The 14,519-nt window shown below is 41.1% G+C and overlaps 1 protein-coding gene across 1 annotated transcript; it reads left to right on the forward strand.

Moving 5' to 3' along the window:
* Window positions 1-7,503: 7,503 nt before the first annotated feature.
* Window positions 7,504-14,289, forward strand: fzd5 (frizzled class receptor 5). Its single transcript, XM_007260429.4, has 2 exons — window positions 7,504-8,142; window positions 9,579-14,289. The coding sequence occupies exon 2, from the start codon at window positions 9,839-9,841 to the stop codon at window positions 11,597-11,599; it is 1,761 nt and encodes a 586-aa protein (XP_007260491.3). The 5' UTR covers window positions 7,504-8,142; window positions 9,579-9,838; the 3' UTR covers window positions 11,600-14,289.
* Window positions 14,290-14,519: the final 230 nt, after the last annotated feature.

The following is a 14,519-nucleotide window of genomic DNA, read 5'->3' on the forward strand; positions in this document are numbered from 1 at the left end:
CAGGAACCCTTAAGCTCTCGTTGGGACAGTGATCAGGGATAGATTTTACTCCAGCTTGGTCTTGCTGAAGATGCTAGTAGACCCTCTTGGGAATGATGGTCATTTTGGTCTTGCTGATCATGCTGGTCACACTAGTCGTGTTGGTTTAGCTCAGGGATCGGCAATAAGCATGAAACATCTGGCCTGTTAGGTTTTTTTAATTTTAGTGAACGATAATAAAAAAATACATAAATAAAAAGATGCTCTGGCAAGCTTTTGTTTACATTTCTCCCCTGTCTGTCTATTGCGCTCTGCGTGACTTTAGTTTCTGCCCATTCTTGTTTTTTTTGCCCGTTCTTGGGCTCCCTATTTCCTTACAAGAGCGCTTTTTCCCGGCCGTATCCCAATTCACTAGCCGGGGCAGCGGTAGTGTATTGGACCGCGATCCTGACGACACAGGTTCGATCTTGCGTGAGGAGAAGTGTGTTTATTTATTTATTTTTTCCTTTCTTCTATGGTTTACCTACGTTGAATTGAACTGTTCTGCAATTGGGTTCAACAACACTCTGAGCTGGAGAGCTACTAGACTGTAGCACTCCATCCCATTGCACATTACATTTTGCAAAACAGAATTTTTTTGTGGCCCGCCACGTAATGGCTTGGAAAACATCTTAATTGCCGACCCCTGGTTTAGCTGGTCTACATGCATGATCATAGAGTTTAGGGTGAATCCTTACTCTGGTCTTTGTCTCTAGGTGTGGGATTCCTCAAGGGTTCTCATTTCCTCTCATCTCCCAAAGCACACAAAATATGCAGATTGATAAAGAAAAATGCTAAATAGGATGTGTGTATGTACATATGTGGTACTTTATTATGGACCCGTTGATTCCAACTGGGCTCTGGACCCATCATGACCTAATGTGCAATCAGCTGCCAAATATTTTGACTGACTTGCTGCCTTATATATCCACCATAGACATGAGCCACTGGAACCAGTCAGCTTTATAAGGTAGAGTCACCTGGAAGGGTTTTCAGTTAACAGCTGTGCTGAGCTTGTTTTGGAGAGCATCAGTTGTGAAGCTGTGAAGAGGTAGAGTTGGTATACAGTGAACAGCCCTGTTTGAGCAATGTTCTGATCGATATTACGACAAGAACTATTCAAAAAATGCATTTTTTTGTTAAATTAAGGTCAGTCAATCTGAAAAAATCCAAGAACTTATAGAACGTTAAGAAAAATCCTCAAGTGCAGTCACAAAAAACGGTTTGATGAAACTGGCTCTCATCAGGACCGCCCCAGAAAAGGAAGAGCAAGAGTTACCTCTGTTGTGTTGCACTTTGTTGTGTTACATCCTTACCATCCTCAGAAACCGCAAGTTATCAGCACCCCAGATAAAATACAAAGAGTATTTTGGTTTGTTCAACACTTTTTAAATTACTACATGATTCTTTATGTGTTCCTCCATAGTCTGGATGGCTTCAGTATTTATTTACAATGTAGGAAAAATAAATCTGGTACTGTAGCTCAGAACCTTATGCTTCTTTTTTCTGACTGTTCACTTGTTGACTAATTTATTCACTTACTGACAAGAGCCATTTGAAACCAAATAATCAATATTATTTACTTCATCTGTTAGTTTTAATGTTATGGCATTTTTTTTTTTTTGCTTTTTTTTCACTGCAAAGTCAACACTTCTTGTGCTTGTGAAAAGAACAAGTGAGTGAGAGATGAAGAATGATGAAGCGTTAAATGTGCTGAATTACATCATCGGTATCGAGTGTTTGTGTGTGTCTCATGCACATGAGACAAGGGTGTGTATGTGTGTGTGAGTGTGTAGAGGTACATAAAGCCTTTTGTGCAGACACCTGTACAGACATGCAGAGCGGACAGAGAGAAAGAGAGAGGAATAAATGGGTCAGAGAGTCTGTATGGTCAGGACACACCACATACCACACCCTAACCAGGACTATAGCAGACTATGATGATCAAATATGTAGGTGGGTTCATTGTGTCTCAGTGATACACACAAGTTCCAAGTAACTTCCATGGCATGGAAAAAGCACTGACCGATAGAAAGAGATGCTCTGAGACAGGTCACTGACTGCGGTGTGAATGGGAGTTTAAAAAAAACATGTTCATGAAGTTCTTTGCAAAAAAAAAAAAAATCCAGTTTAATCTGTTGCTGGTCACGGCCCATGTTTACTCTCAGCATGTACCACATGTTAGAGTTATATTGTGCTAAATGGCAAAATGTGAACTAGGTAAGTCATGCCTAATAGATAGGCATCTGCTGACTTGCCACAGACAGTAGGTACAGATCCCTCCCTCAGACGAAGTCTGCTGGCTAATCCTGCTGTATACTGTCTGAGGTTCTCAATCAGCAAACTGAAATGCTGGCTATTCAACTGATTCATCTAGTGGGTGGAGCTCTGGTGGGTGTTGACAGGTGAGGGGTGGTGCCAGGGTGGTTCTAGGCACATTCCTTATTATGACATCACAGTAAGAGAGTCATAGAAGTCAAATGGCTCATAGAAGCACACATAGATTCCTGACACTATCATATGCTTCCTCTTTCAACTGATTCACAGAAAACTGATGCTTGGATTTTATTTCACACTTGAAGTGTTTATAGAAGCAGACTAGACTCAATATGAAAATAAAAACACACAAAAAGTAAGTTTTGAATGATAGATCCCTTTTTTAAAATGTGTTTTTCAATTGATAATCCAGCATTTATGGTTTACAGTATTTTGGTCGCAACCTATTCATACAAATGGTAGGCTGGTCCTGCATGATGGGAAATAAGCACTTGGTCCCCAGGGCCATTTCATTTTGGGGGCCCCAAGCTTCCATGTTTTTCATTACTGCCCTTAAGTATTAATTAAGAAGATGTGTACTTTATATAAGGATTGTCTAGTCATTTCTCTTCTAATTGCTCTTGATTACAGATGGCTGTGGCATCACTGTGGTTAGAAATTACAATGCTAATTCTGGCGCTTAGACAGTTGCGCCACCTGAAAGTCTGTGTATAACTTCAGGTTCTTACTGAGTAATAAAAAGCTATAGAGCTATATTAGGCAAACCTACTGTAAAGCTGGTCCAACCTTAATTGCTAAAAGTTTAATACCAGTGCTGTTGTACTTTCCTGCACTGACTATTACAGAATTTAAAGGGGTGCTTGCACGGTTTGTCATTGCTTTTTTTTTATTTAAAACCAGTCATTGTCTGGGGGCCCAAGGCTAGCTTGGGGCCATAGGCAATTGATTGTTTTGCTTGCCTTGTTGCAACGGACCTGCTGGTCACGTTGCAAAGATGGCCGACGAGTGAACTTTCTTGCCTATATGGACTTTTTCTAAATTCTTTCTTTGCTTAAAAGGCATCTACATCTCTGGTTAGCATATTGTCTGCTCACTTTTGAGATTTCTCAGTTTTTTGGTGTTTAGTTTGCCAAATGTCGTTGCCTTTGTTACTTCTGCAAGTATTTTTGCATTTTTATTTTGTGTTTTTTATACACTTACACTATTTTTATGATTTAAGCTGATTATTCACTGAAGTCAGCCATGTCACTGGACGAGAAACCCTGCCCTAGAGTTACCCATTCTTTTGCCAATGCCTTATTAATGTCAACTGGTAACGTCTGGGATGGTGGGTGTCTAGGAGTAAGCATTATACTCCAATGAGGTAGATGGAAAGATTGAGTAGACCTCTCTAGGCTTAACCAAAGAAATTGTATAAGTGTGATTGTCAGTCGTATTTTGTGTGTGTGTGTGTGTGTGTATCTTCAGTTCACACACTGATGAGTGAGTCCCTAAGCAAGTCTGTGGAATGTGGACATCTCTGTTTGCTCCCATCTATCAATGTAGAGCCACAGTTTAGTCGGGGTAATCTGAGTGTTAACAGCCAATACAAACGCCTGGCTGAGCTGTTAGGTCACAAAAAAGTTCTTGGACACACACACACTCACTAACACACACCCTATAAGACCTTTGGACCTGAAGAAAGCTGTTAGGTTACTGAATCAACAAGGGTTGGAGTGACTGAGAGAGAGAAAGAGAGAGAGAGACCCACCCATTCTAGGAGAATTCCAAAACATCTCATCTCTATATGTCTCTGAGGAAGTGGCTGGCGCTGGCATTAACACAAACAGTCGGCAGCGGTGGGCCATACATCAAATATATTTCACTGTGAGCTGTTCACTCCAGTTAAATACATTACAGTCACATGACTGGCATAATAACATGCAATATTTTGCATAGTGGTTGTTTTTATGAACAGCTTATAGTCTGTCTGTATTCATCTATTTCTCAACACCAGCACTCTACTCTTCTACTCAATCTTTTGATGTGAGGCTTCTGCCAGGCTTCATAAGCTCAAACAACCTAGTTTATACTTAACTTCTAGCCAGAAGAACAAAACTCATTATTTGAAAGTACTTTCTCTATACCCCTCATCTGCTGACTTGCCATGGACAGTAGGTACAGATTCCTCCCTCAGACAAAGTCTGCTAGCTAAATTCTGCTGTGTACTGCCTGAGGTTCTCAACCAGCAGACCGAAATGGTGTTTCTTTAACTGTTCTATTAGGTGGCGCTCTGGTGGGGGTTGACAGGTGAGGGGTGGTGCTAAGGTGTTTCACAATTACAATGAGGAAGACATTCAAAAAGCTCATTAAAGCATATTTTTGCTGACACCAAACTCTTTCAATTGACTCACAGAAAATGGATGAAGGGATTTTTTTTTTGGCGCTTGGACCGGCAATAAGGCAGCCTAATAATAATAAGTATTATTTATAATTATCTGTCTTTTGAGTGAGTAGTAGCTAGTAAATGTAATTCATTACTATACTTAAGTACATTTTTGGGTATTATTTTGGAAGATCTATACTTTATGTGAGTAGATTTGAGTATACGGTATGTATTTCATTACTCCCTTAAGAATGAATTAAGAAGATGTGTACTTTATGTAAGGATTGTCTAGTCATTTCTCTCCTGATTCCTCCTGATTACAGATGGCTGTGGCATCACTGGGGTTCAAAATTGCAATGCTAATCCTAGCGCTTAGACTGTTGCGCCACCTGGAAGTCTGTGTAGGGCTCCAGTTTCTTACTGAGTGATTCAAAGCTATATAAGGCAAATCTCCTCTAAGGCTGGTCCAACCTTAGAAGGTTTGCTAAGAATGCATTTGTGGACGAGGCATGATAGGTCAGTTAAAGGCTGTATATGAGACAGAGAGAGAGAGAGAGAGAGAGAGAGAGAGAGGGAAAGAGGGAGAGAGCAGTGAGTGCTGCACCTGAGAGAGGAGGTGCTGAATGCAAAATCAATAGAACTAAATGAAAACGGTTCTCCCGCTCTTATGTTTGTGTGCGAGGCCGCAAACACGGAAGCGACCTCTGAACTTCAGGGCTTTCACCAGGGGAGCATCAAAGTAGAGCTAGCTGGTCTCCAGGGTGATGCTATCTCCACGGTAACAGTGCAGAAGGGCACTCCTCCCTCCCTATCTCTTTATCTTTCCTCTCTCTATTTATCCCTCTCTCTTTATCGTTCCTCTCTCTGTTTCTCTTTGTCTTTATCTTTCCTCTCTCTCTTTCTCCGTCTCTCTCCCTCTCTCTTTAACGGTCCTTTCTCTCTTTCTCTCGGTGTATATGTCTCTCTGTCTTAACGCCTCTCTTTATCTTTCCTCTTTCGCTATGTTTCTGTCTCACTCTCTTTCTCTCTCTCTCCCTCTATCTCTCACCCCTTTTTTATCTTTCTTCTTTCTCTCTGTTTGTCTTCCTCTCTTTCTTTTTCTCTCTTTCCCTCACTCTGTCTCACCCCTCTTTATCTTTCCTCTTTCGCCAAGTTTCTGTCTCTCACTCTCTTTCTCTCTCTCCCTTTCTCTGTCTCAAACTCTCTCTTTATCTTTCCTTTTTCTCTCTGTTTTCAATTTAAGTTGGCTTTATCGGCATGACTGTTTCAAAAACATACATTACTACCAAGCATATTGTGAGACATCAATAATTATAAAAACAACAGCAACAACAATAATAATAACAATAATAATAATAATAACTTTCAAGTATAATAATAAACTGTGGTTACTCACTGTCCCTCGGGAAGTGGCATGTTGCCACATCTGCCACATTTAACTCTGCGTCTCTCTGTCTTTCTCGCTGTCTTTGTCTTTCTCTTTCTCTGTCTCTCTCTCTGTCTTTCTCTGTGTGAGGTGTGAGTAATTAAGCTCACATTAGGAGTCATTATATGAGTGTTTGCACACCTCCATCCAGGCCTGGTATGTAAACACTGCAGGAACACCGGACACACAGGTTCTGGAGCTCAGGTCCTCTTCAGTGTTTATGTCAGGAGTCCAGAGTGGCTTAATTCAGATTAGCTCAAGTAGAACCACCATTACAAACCCTTAGCTGAGGTAATTAAGCATTAGCTTGTCTTAAACAAGCTCAAAGTAGCTCCACACCTTATTGGTAGAATTCCAAGGGCCCTGCAATTAAGCAATAATACACGAGAGTGAGTGCTGTAACATGTAATATTGGCACTGCTGTGCTGCGCTCCACGAGCACTGTAAGCCTGTTGAAAGCATTGGCTAAAAGCTCTATATTTCGGAATGCTGGGGAGTGAACAGAGGTTGGCTATTCCACAAAATTTGGTACTCGTTATCATGAATTTCCTATTTCACACAAGATTCCTCCAAAACAGCAACTTTGTGAAGACAGAGATAAAACCTTTTTAACTTTCAATGGAATCAATGTAAAAAGAGTTTTTTTCAGATAATTTTGGAGAATTTCTATTGATCCAATTATCAAAATGTTTTGACACAGTGTAAGGGACAGTTTGTTTATTCAAATTGTGTAGTAAAATACATGTGTCCCTTAATTGTTTTTTTTTTATGTTTAATATTAATCTTCAATGTAGAAAATAAATAAAATAAAGAAATTGAGAAAAAATGTTTTTTTCCCCCTTCACATTACTTTTACTTTTATACTTTAAGTAGTGTTAAAAGCAGTTCATTTACACCTTTACTTGAGAAAAAAGTTGAGTTGATACTTTAACTTTTACAAAAGTATTTGTAAATACCAAAATCAGCAAAAATGGAGATACTTGTTTTTCATTGGACAGTGACGCATATAAAGTAAACAATAATATTAATATTCAAAAGCGATTCTTAGCTTTATATGGATAGTGCCAAAGCAAAATAAAAAAATTCAAAAATGTTGCCCAAAACTAATAAATTAATTAATTAATAAAAAAAAATAACCGTGATGAACCAAAAGAGAATAGAAAGCAAACTAAACAATAATACATACATGTGGAAATAGTCTAAATTTTACTCAAATGAATACAAACTAATTTAATGAAAAAAAAAACTATTAGATTCACTATGGAAATACAGGGTTACATTCAACATCTATCAGCACTGGAGCACACGGTTGGGCGTGGCCTCGCCATCCAGCCCCTGGCAATTGGTTCACAGCTAAATGGGGCGTGGTCGTGTGGAGTAGTGGGCGTGGTTTATCCACTCCACCGCTTGTCTCAGTAATTACCTCCTGAGGAGCAGCAGCACACAGAGAGCAGCAGGCACCCGCGCAACGGCCAGAGACAGACTCAACAACTTTACTCTCATAAAAGAGAGGAAAAGAGGAACGCTGGAGGAACGAGAGGAGCTGAGGAAGATTGTGGAGCTTTTTTAAACGGAGGTTTACAGTGTTATGGTGTTAGAAGAGAGAGGGAGGCTGAGTTTTTGGAGTTGGAGGTTGTTGAATGAGCTGAGAGCACCTGAAACCTGTTGCTGCTGCTGCTGAGGAACTGCCCGTCGTGTTTGGAGCTGTTCGCTGAGGACTATTTTCCCTCTTTTCTCTCTTTTTTTAGGACTTTTTCTTTATTTTTTTTCTTATTTTCATTCAGGGAATCAAAGCTTATGTCCTTTAAGTCTTTCTGAGTGGAAGTATCTTGCATGGGTTTCACCTGCCATGTGGGAAGTGAAGGAAAGGAGCAGGAACAGCAGAAGCACCAACACCATCAACAATGAAGGAAATTGTGGCTTTAAAATGCCATTTACTCAAACCCATTAAGAGGAAATGAACTTTCAGCTCTGCCTCTTTCTTTACGGTTTGCGTGGTGAATGATCTACCATTCAGCTCTAAGGAGAGTCCATGCATGGACACCCCCCCTTAAAGGTATGTTCAAGGAACAGTGTTTCTCAATCCTGGTCCTCACTAGTGTCAGAAAAAAGGTAGTGGTAAATTTTACAAGACAGTTTAGCTTTATAAGGCTTATTTTCTTGTATGAAGTGGGAATTTAAACGTTTTACTGAGCCCTTGCTGTGAAACCACAGTCAAAAACAAAAAATGAAAATCTTCAGTACTACACAAATTGATAATTTAGCCATTTTGTCCAACAAGAGAACTCAAAAACTGTCCAAATGTACTCTCAAAAACATTTCAGTTCTACCTGTGTCCTTTAAAAGCAGGGAAAACAACTGCAAAAGAAATGATGGTACAAATGTGTCCCTTTTCAACTGAAGAGACTGAATACATAGCCTTGAGGGATACCACCCTAGTTACAGTTTTGTATCAATTTTAGTTTTGTTTTGTTTTTTTAGTTGAGTTAAAAGTTCTGGTGCCACCATGCCCTGCACATTTACAAATTTACTTATTGTATTTTCCACCTTGATTATACCTGATTTCAATTAATGACCATATTAGCAAGTTCTTTCTGAATCCTTTCTCAGTGGGTGGGTTAAAGCAGGGAAACTTCTAAAATGTACAAATTACATTTTTTTTCAGGACAGTGTGGCTGTTCAAAGTTTATTTTCTTGGTTGAGAGGGCGATGCAAACGTTTTTACTGAGCCGTAGCCGTGAAACTACAGTAAAAAACAAAAAATGAACATCTTCAGTATTACAGAAATTGATGTCCCACTGTCCCAACCCTATCGCTCAGGTACATTTATGTTTTCACAAATGTGCAAAGGTTCCCTTTAAAAACATGATAATTCAGTACTAATTGTGTCCCTTAAAGCTTTCAACTTAAAAGCATAGAAAAACCACTGCAAAGTAATTGTAGGACAAAATATGACCCTTTTTAACTAAAGAGACTGAATACATACCCTTGAAGGATACCAGCCTAGTGACAGTTTTGTAACATTTTTTTAGTTGATTTGAGAGTGCAGGTGTCACCATGCCTCCCCTCCTCCAGATACAGACATACATACATGTATAATTTATAGATCCTAAAGGAAATTTAGTAACCAGTAGCAGTTACACAATGCAGCACAAATAATATAAAAATTGCAAGAATTTATAAAAGAAAACCCTATCTACAATTATACACTTCACTATATACGATAAATAGAAAATGTAAAGAAACTCAATACACCTGATTCAACTTATAACTGTATTGGCAAGTCCTTTCTGAGTCTCAATGGGTGGGTTGAAGCAGGGAAACTTCTAAATTGTTCCGAGCAAGGAGACACCAGGACCAGGATTGAGGAAAAAACAAGTGTAGAAATGTTTTACATTGGTTATTTCTGAAAAAATAAGTTTTAAGTTGTTTAGTCTAACTTTGTCTAACTCACTACCTTTTCTGTTTTCTCTTTTTGTCTTTTATTTCCAGTCCTGTGCCCAGTTTAGGCTCGGGGTGTGTGTGAAACTCTCCCTCGGTCTGGAATGAAACTCTGCTATGATTTACGACGCTGTGGACTGTGGACATGCTGCTGGAGCAGTTACTGTTTCCTTTGGGGATTTCTACTTTCCGACGAGTGGCAGTAAATTCAGAGAACTGAGAAAATACTCAAGCTTCGCCATTTGACATTCCACTTTCCCTTTTTTTGTGACTGTTTGTGAGTGAGATCAGTTTGGAGCCTTCGTCCTCCAATGGCTACCTTGAGGTGGAAGGTGCCTCATGCTTCTGGTTTGGGCTTTGGGCTCCTTGCGCTGCTGCTGTCTCACCTGCCTGGACTGACCTCTGCAGCTTCCAAGGACATTGTGTGTGAGCCCATCACTGTGCCCATGTGCAAGGGCATCGGTTACAACCTCACCTACATGCCCAACCAATTCAACCATGATACCCAGGAGGAGGTGGGTCTGGAGGTACACCAGTTTTGGCCCCTGGTTCGGATTCGCTGCTCACCGGACTTGCTGTTCTTTCTCTGCAGCATGTACACCCCTATCTGCCTGCCGGACTACAAGAAACCCCTACCCCCATGCCGCTCTGTCTGTGAGCGAGCGAAGAGGGGCTGCTCTCCTCTCATGATACAGTATGGCTTTGAGTGGCCTGAGCGCATGAGCTGCGAGCAGCTTCCCATGCTGGGTGACCCGGACCGGCTCTGCATGGACCAGAACAGCAGTGAAACCACTACGCTCTCTCCATCCTTCCCCAAACCCACACCCAGGGGATCATCCAGGCACCGGGCCACTTCCAAATCGGCTGTGCCCCAGAAATGTGACCGTGAGTGCCGCTGCCGTGAACCTTTGGTTCCCATCAAGAAAGAATCGCATCCACTTTACAATCGGGTGCAAACGGGCTCATTGCCCAACTGTGCCCTTCCCTGCCACCAGCCCTACTTCTCCCAGGATGAGCGTGCCTTCACAACCTTCTGGATTGGCTTGTGGTCTGTACTCTGCTTTGTGTCCACACTCACCACTGTGGCCACTTTCCTCATCGACATGGAGCGCTTCAAGTATCCTGAGAGACCAATCATCTTCCTGGCTGCCTGCTACCTCTTCGTGTCACTGGGATACATCGTGCGGCTCCTTGCAGGCCACGAGAAGGTGGCGTGCGGCGGTTCGGGAGACCAGCGTCACATCCTGTATGACACCACTGGTCCAGCACTCTGTACACTGGTTTTCCTGCTGATCTACTTTTTTGGAATGGCTAGCTCCATCTGGTGGGTCGTCCTTTCTTTCACATGGTTCCTGGCAGCTGGCATGAAATGGGGCAATGAGGCTATTGCTGGCTATTCCCAATATTTCCACCTGGCAGCCTGGCTTGTTCCTAGCGTTAAATCTATTGCCGTTTTAGCCCTCAGTTCTGTGGATGGTGACCCTGTAGCTGGGATTTGCTACGTGGGCAACCAGAGTCTGGAAAGCCTGCGGGGCTTTGTTTTGGCCCCACTGGTTGTCTACCTCTTCTCTGGTTCCCTCTTCTTGCTGGCCGGCTTTGTGTCGCTTTTCCGCATTCGTAGCGTCATCAAGCAGGGCGGCACCAAAACGGACAAGCTGGAGAAGCTGATGATTCGCATTGGCCTCTTCACCGTGCTCTACACAGTTCCTGCCACCATCGTGGTGGCGTGCCTGGTGTACGAGCAGCACTACCGACCTGAGTGGGAACAGGCACTGGGATGCTCCTGTGCATCCGAGCGCCAGCAGCAGGGCCTGGGGCCGGACTATGCTGTTTTCATGCTCAAGTACTTCATGTGTCTGGTGGTGGGCATCACCTCTGGAGTCTGGATATGGTCAGGGAAGACGCTGGAATCGTGGCGAAGGTTCGTGGCACGGTGTTTCCCCTGCAGGGCAAGGAAGCCACCTGCGTCTGCCTCCTCCATGTACAGCGAGGCCAGCACTGCACTGACTGCCCGAGCTGGATCCGCACCGCCAGGGTCCTACCACAAACCAGCTCCACCGTCACACGTCTGAATAACGGATATGGTGCAGCATAGACTTTGGGTAAAAACAACCTGACCATTGGACACAAACTTTGGTCCAGTTCATCATCTCCACCTGCACGCTTTAGGAGTTCGAAATGGACAAAGGTGTGTACCATGAAGGATCTTTACAGACTACAGTCTAGCAAAGTTCTTCTGTTTAACAGATCTTGCATGTGGATAAATGTTGGACATGTGGAGATCATACATGCTTGTAAATGAAATAGGGAAAGAAAAGCAGTGAAAACATTTCTGGAAAAGAAAAAAAGTGACTGGCAAATAAATGGCATTCAAGAGACTGACATTTCAGGAGCCACAGCAAGTTTTAAGAATGCAAAAAAACAACAAAAAAAACAAATGACGGACTACTCTACAGTCCACAGTTCCCGTGGACCAAGCTGTGGAAGCATTTTATTTATTTGTGCATTGCTGTAAATATTTGCTCTTTTTAGACCATCAGGGAATGCCCCAGCTGCTGTGTTTGGGACTGTATAATGGGAACCAGAGCTGGGCTATTCCAAAGAGATCCAGACATTGTTTAGATTTTAACGCCACGTCCAAGTCGTCTAATTTAGCACTAGTGTCTTTTGCTGGTAAAAGACAAACGTGTGTATATGTTTAAATTTGCTTTTATCCTCTGTATATTCCTGTGAGAAGAATTTATAAACATGGTTTATTGATGGGGAAACGTGAAACATTTCTGACAGATGATTAGTATCAGTCAAAACATCTGGTTGCGTCTGGTTGAACCGTTAGGGTTGATGTTGTTGTTAAGACTAATTTAAAAGTGGTTTAATCAGCGTGAGGAACCAACCAGGGTATCACGATTATTTTGGGACTAATCAGCATTAGGTAAAAATAAACATCTTGTGTGTAGCCTTAGCAGAGCCCAGCAGAGAACCCACTGTAGCAGTGACTGAAAACACCTGGCCAAGTTATTGATTGCCTAACAGCAGTTCATAGTTGGTCACTGAGCTTGACACCCCCCAGTGGTGGTTTGTGTTAGGTATGGTCCTACCCTTAGAGCAGCAGTTCCCCAGACAGGGGCTGTGTCTGAAATATAGGAAATGCTGTCTATTTAGGCTGGATTATGAGAGGGGTAGGCACTCGATCATAGTAATCTAGCCTTTTTTTTATTAGGTGATAATGATAACAGCTAATTACACCAAAGCTAAATGCACATATACTTACTGTCAATGTTTTGGCAGGGTCTGGCTGTATTTTTATCTTTTTAATTCAGATTCAGATACAAATCCTGCATCACTACATTTCCTACTAAGGCAGCAAGTCAGCATTTCTTGCTTTCAGACACAGAACATTAAGCCTAGTCTTGGACTACACAGCATGGTAAATATGTTAGAGATTTTCCTTTGAAAAGGAAATATAGTCTAGGACTAAAGGCTTAATCCCTGCCTATGATGTTTAACTAAACCCTTAATGTTCTAGTTTTGTGAGCTGGACTCCAAACCTTGTCCCATGTCATTTATTTAAACCCTGGACTGGATATTAGCCTGTATTTCCAGTGGTTAAGCTGGTTCCCCCAATATCTAAGTAGCATCAAATCATGTTTTATTTTTACACTTTAGCAGAGATTTCAGGTTCCTGATTGTTTCATTTCTGATCGTGTCATTGGTCAGTTCTCCTGGTAACTGTCTGAGCCTTGTTTTGTGGGAAGCTGAAATTTTACATTACATTGTAAAATAACTTGACTTCTTCTCCTATGAGCGACTCTCGTGCAGCTGTAGATTTGTGTACATGTTTTTTTCGAAACAGTCTGAAGTGGAAAAGTTGAGTTTTTTTATTATTATTTTATACGATATTGTTTAATACTAGCATTCCCTGAGCTAATCCAGAGGTGGGCAATTCTGGCTCTGGAGGGCTGGATTACTGCACAGTTTTTTTTACTTTTCCTGCTTAAGCACACCTGATGATGATTCAACTGTTTGAATCCTTTGAAGCCTAGGTTTATTATTAATCAATGCATCCTAGTCAAAATCTAAATCATTGTAGGAGATATATGCTGATCATTTAATTTAGTCTATTTTGTGGAATTGAATCCCACAGGGCTCTATTTTAGGGTCTATTAAACTGATGATAACAGAAACACTTATAGTTATAAGGTTTAGAAGGAAGATCTATCAGAGCAGGAAAATCAGCAAACTGTGCTGAACTCCAGCCCCCCCTACATTACCCACCCCAATCTAATCAGAGCTGGCAATTTCAGGTTCAGAAAGTACAGATCCGTTCCAGGATTTTGTATCAAATGTCTGAACAGCTCCACTGCTGGTCATAATTCTTGGTTCTGGACCTGAATTTGCCACCATTGCATCTATCTGCATTTAACTGCCAAGTTTTCAGGAATTTGTTAAATTGTTTCTCAACAAAAGTCTGGTTCTTCATGTCATCCTGAGAGTTTGTTAAATGTAACCCAATAGCTTTGTGTCTCTACGTGACCGTGTACATATTTGTTTTGCTCTTTTCATTTGTAAATCCTGTAATGAACATTTCTTTTAAAGAGCCTGAACTGCAGCTTTGTATGTAAATACTTTTTTTCTAAACAAAATGTCAAAAATTCAGTGCTGAGATTTTTAAAGAGATTCTTAGATATTTATGAAAAATGAGTGTCTTGTTCATTTCTCTTATTTGTAGAGAATAAAAACTGTGGAGAAATCTGTGAACGTGCTGGTGCAGTATGTGTTCATTTTCTTTTTTTTCAACCAGGTTCAGAGAAAACTGAACCCATTTTTTTTTAAAAGATACTAGGGTATATTTTAAAATACTTCTGTAGGAGTTGAAGTATCAACTCAAGCTTTTTACTCAAGTGAAAGTATAAAAGTACTGCTTTCAAAACTACCCAAAGTATAAAAATAAAGTAATATAAGAGGAAAAATAAAAGTGGCTTAAGTTCTCTT

Source organism: Astyanax mexicanus, chromosome 11 (assembly GCF_023375975.1).
Source record: "Astyanax mexicanus isolate ESR-SI-001 chromosome 11, AstMex3_surface, whole genome shotgun sequence".
Lineage (NCBI taxonomy): Eukaryota > Metazoa > Chordata > Actinopteri > Characiformes > Acestrorhamphidae > Astyanax > Astyanax mexicanus.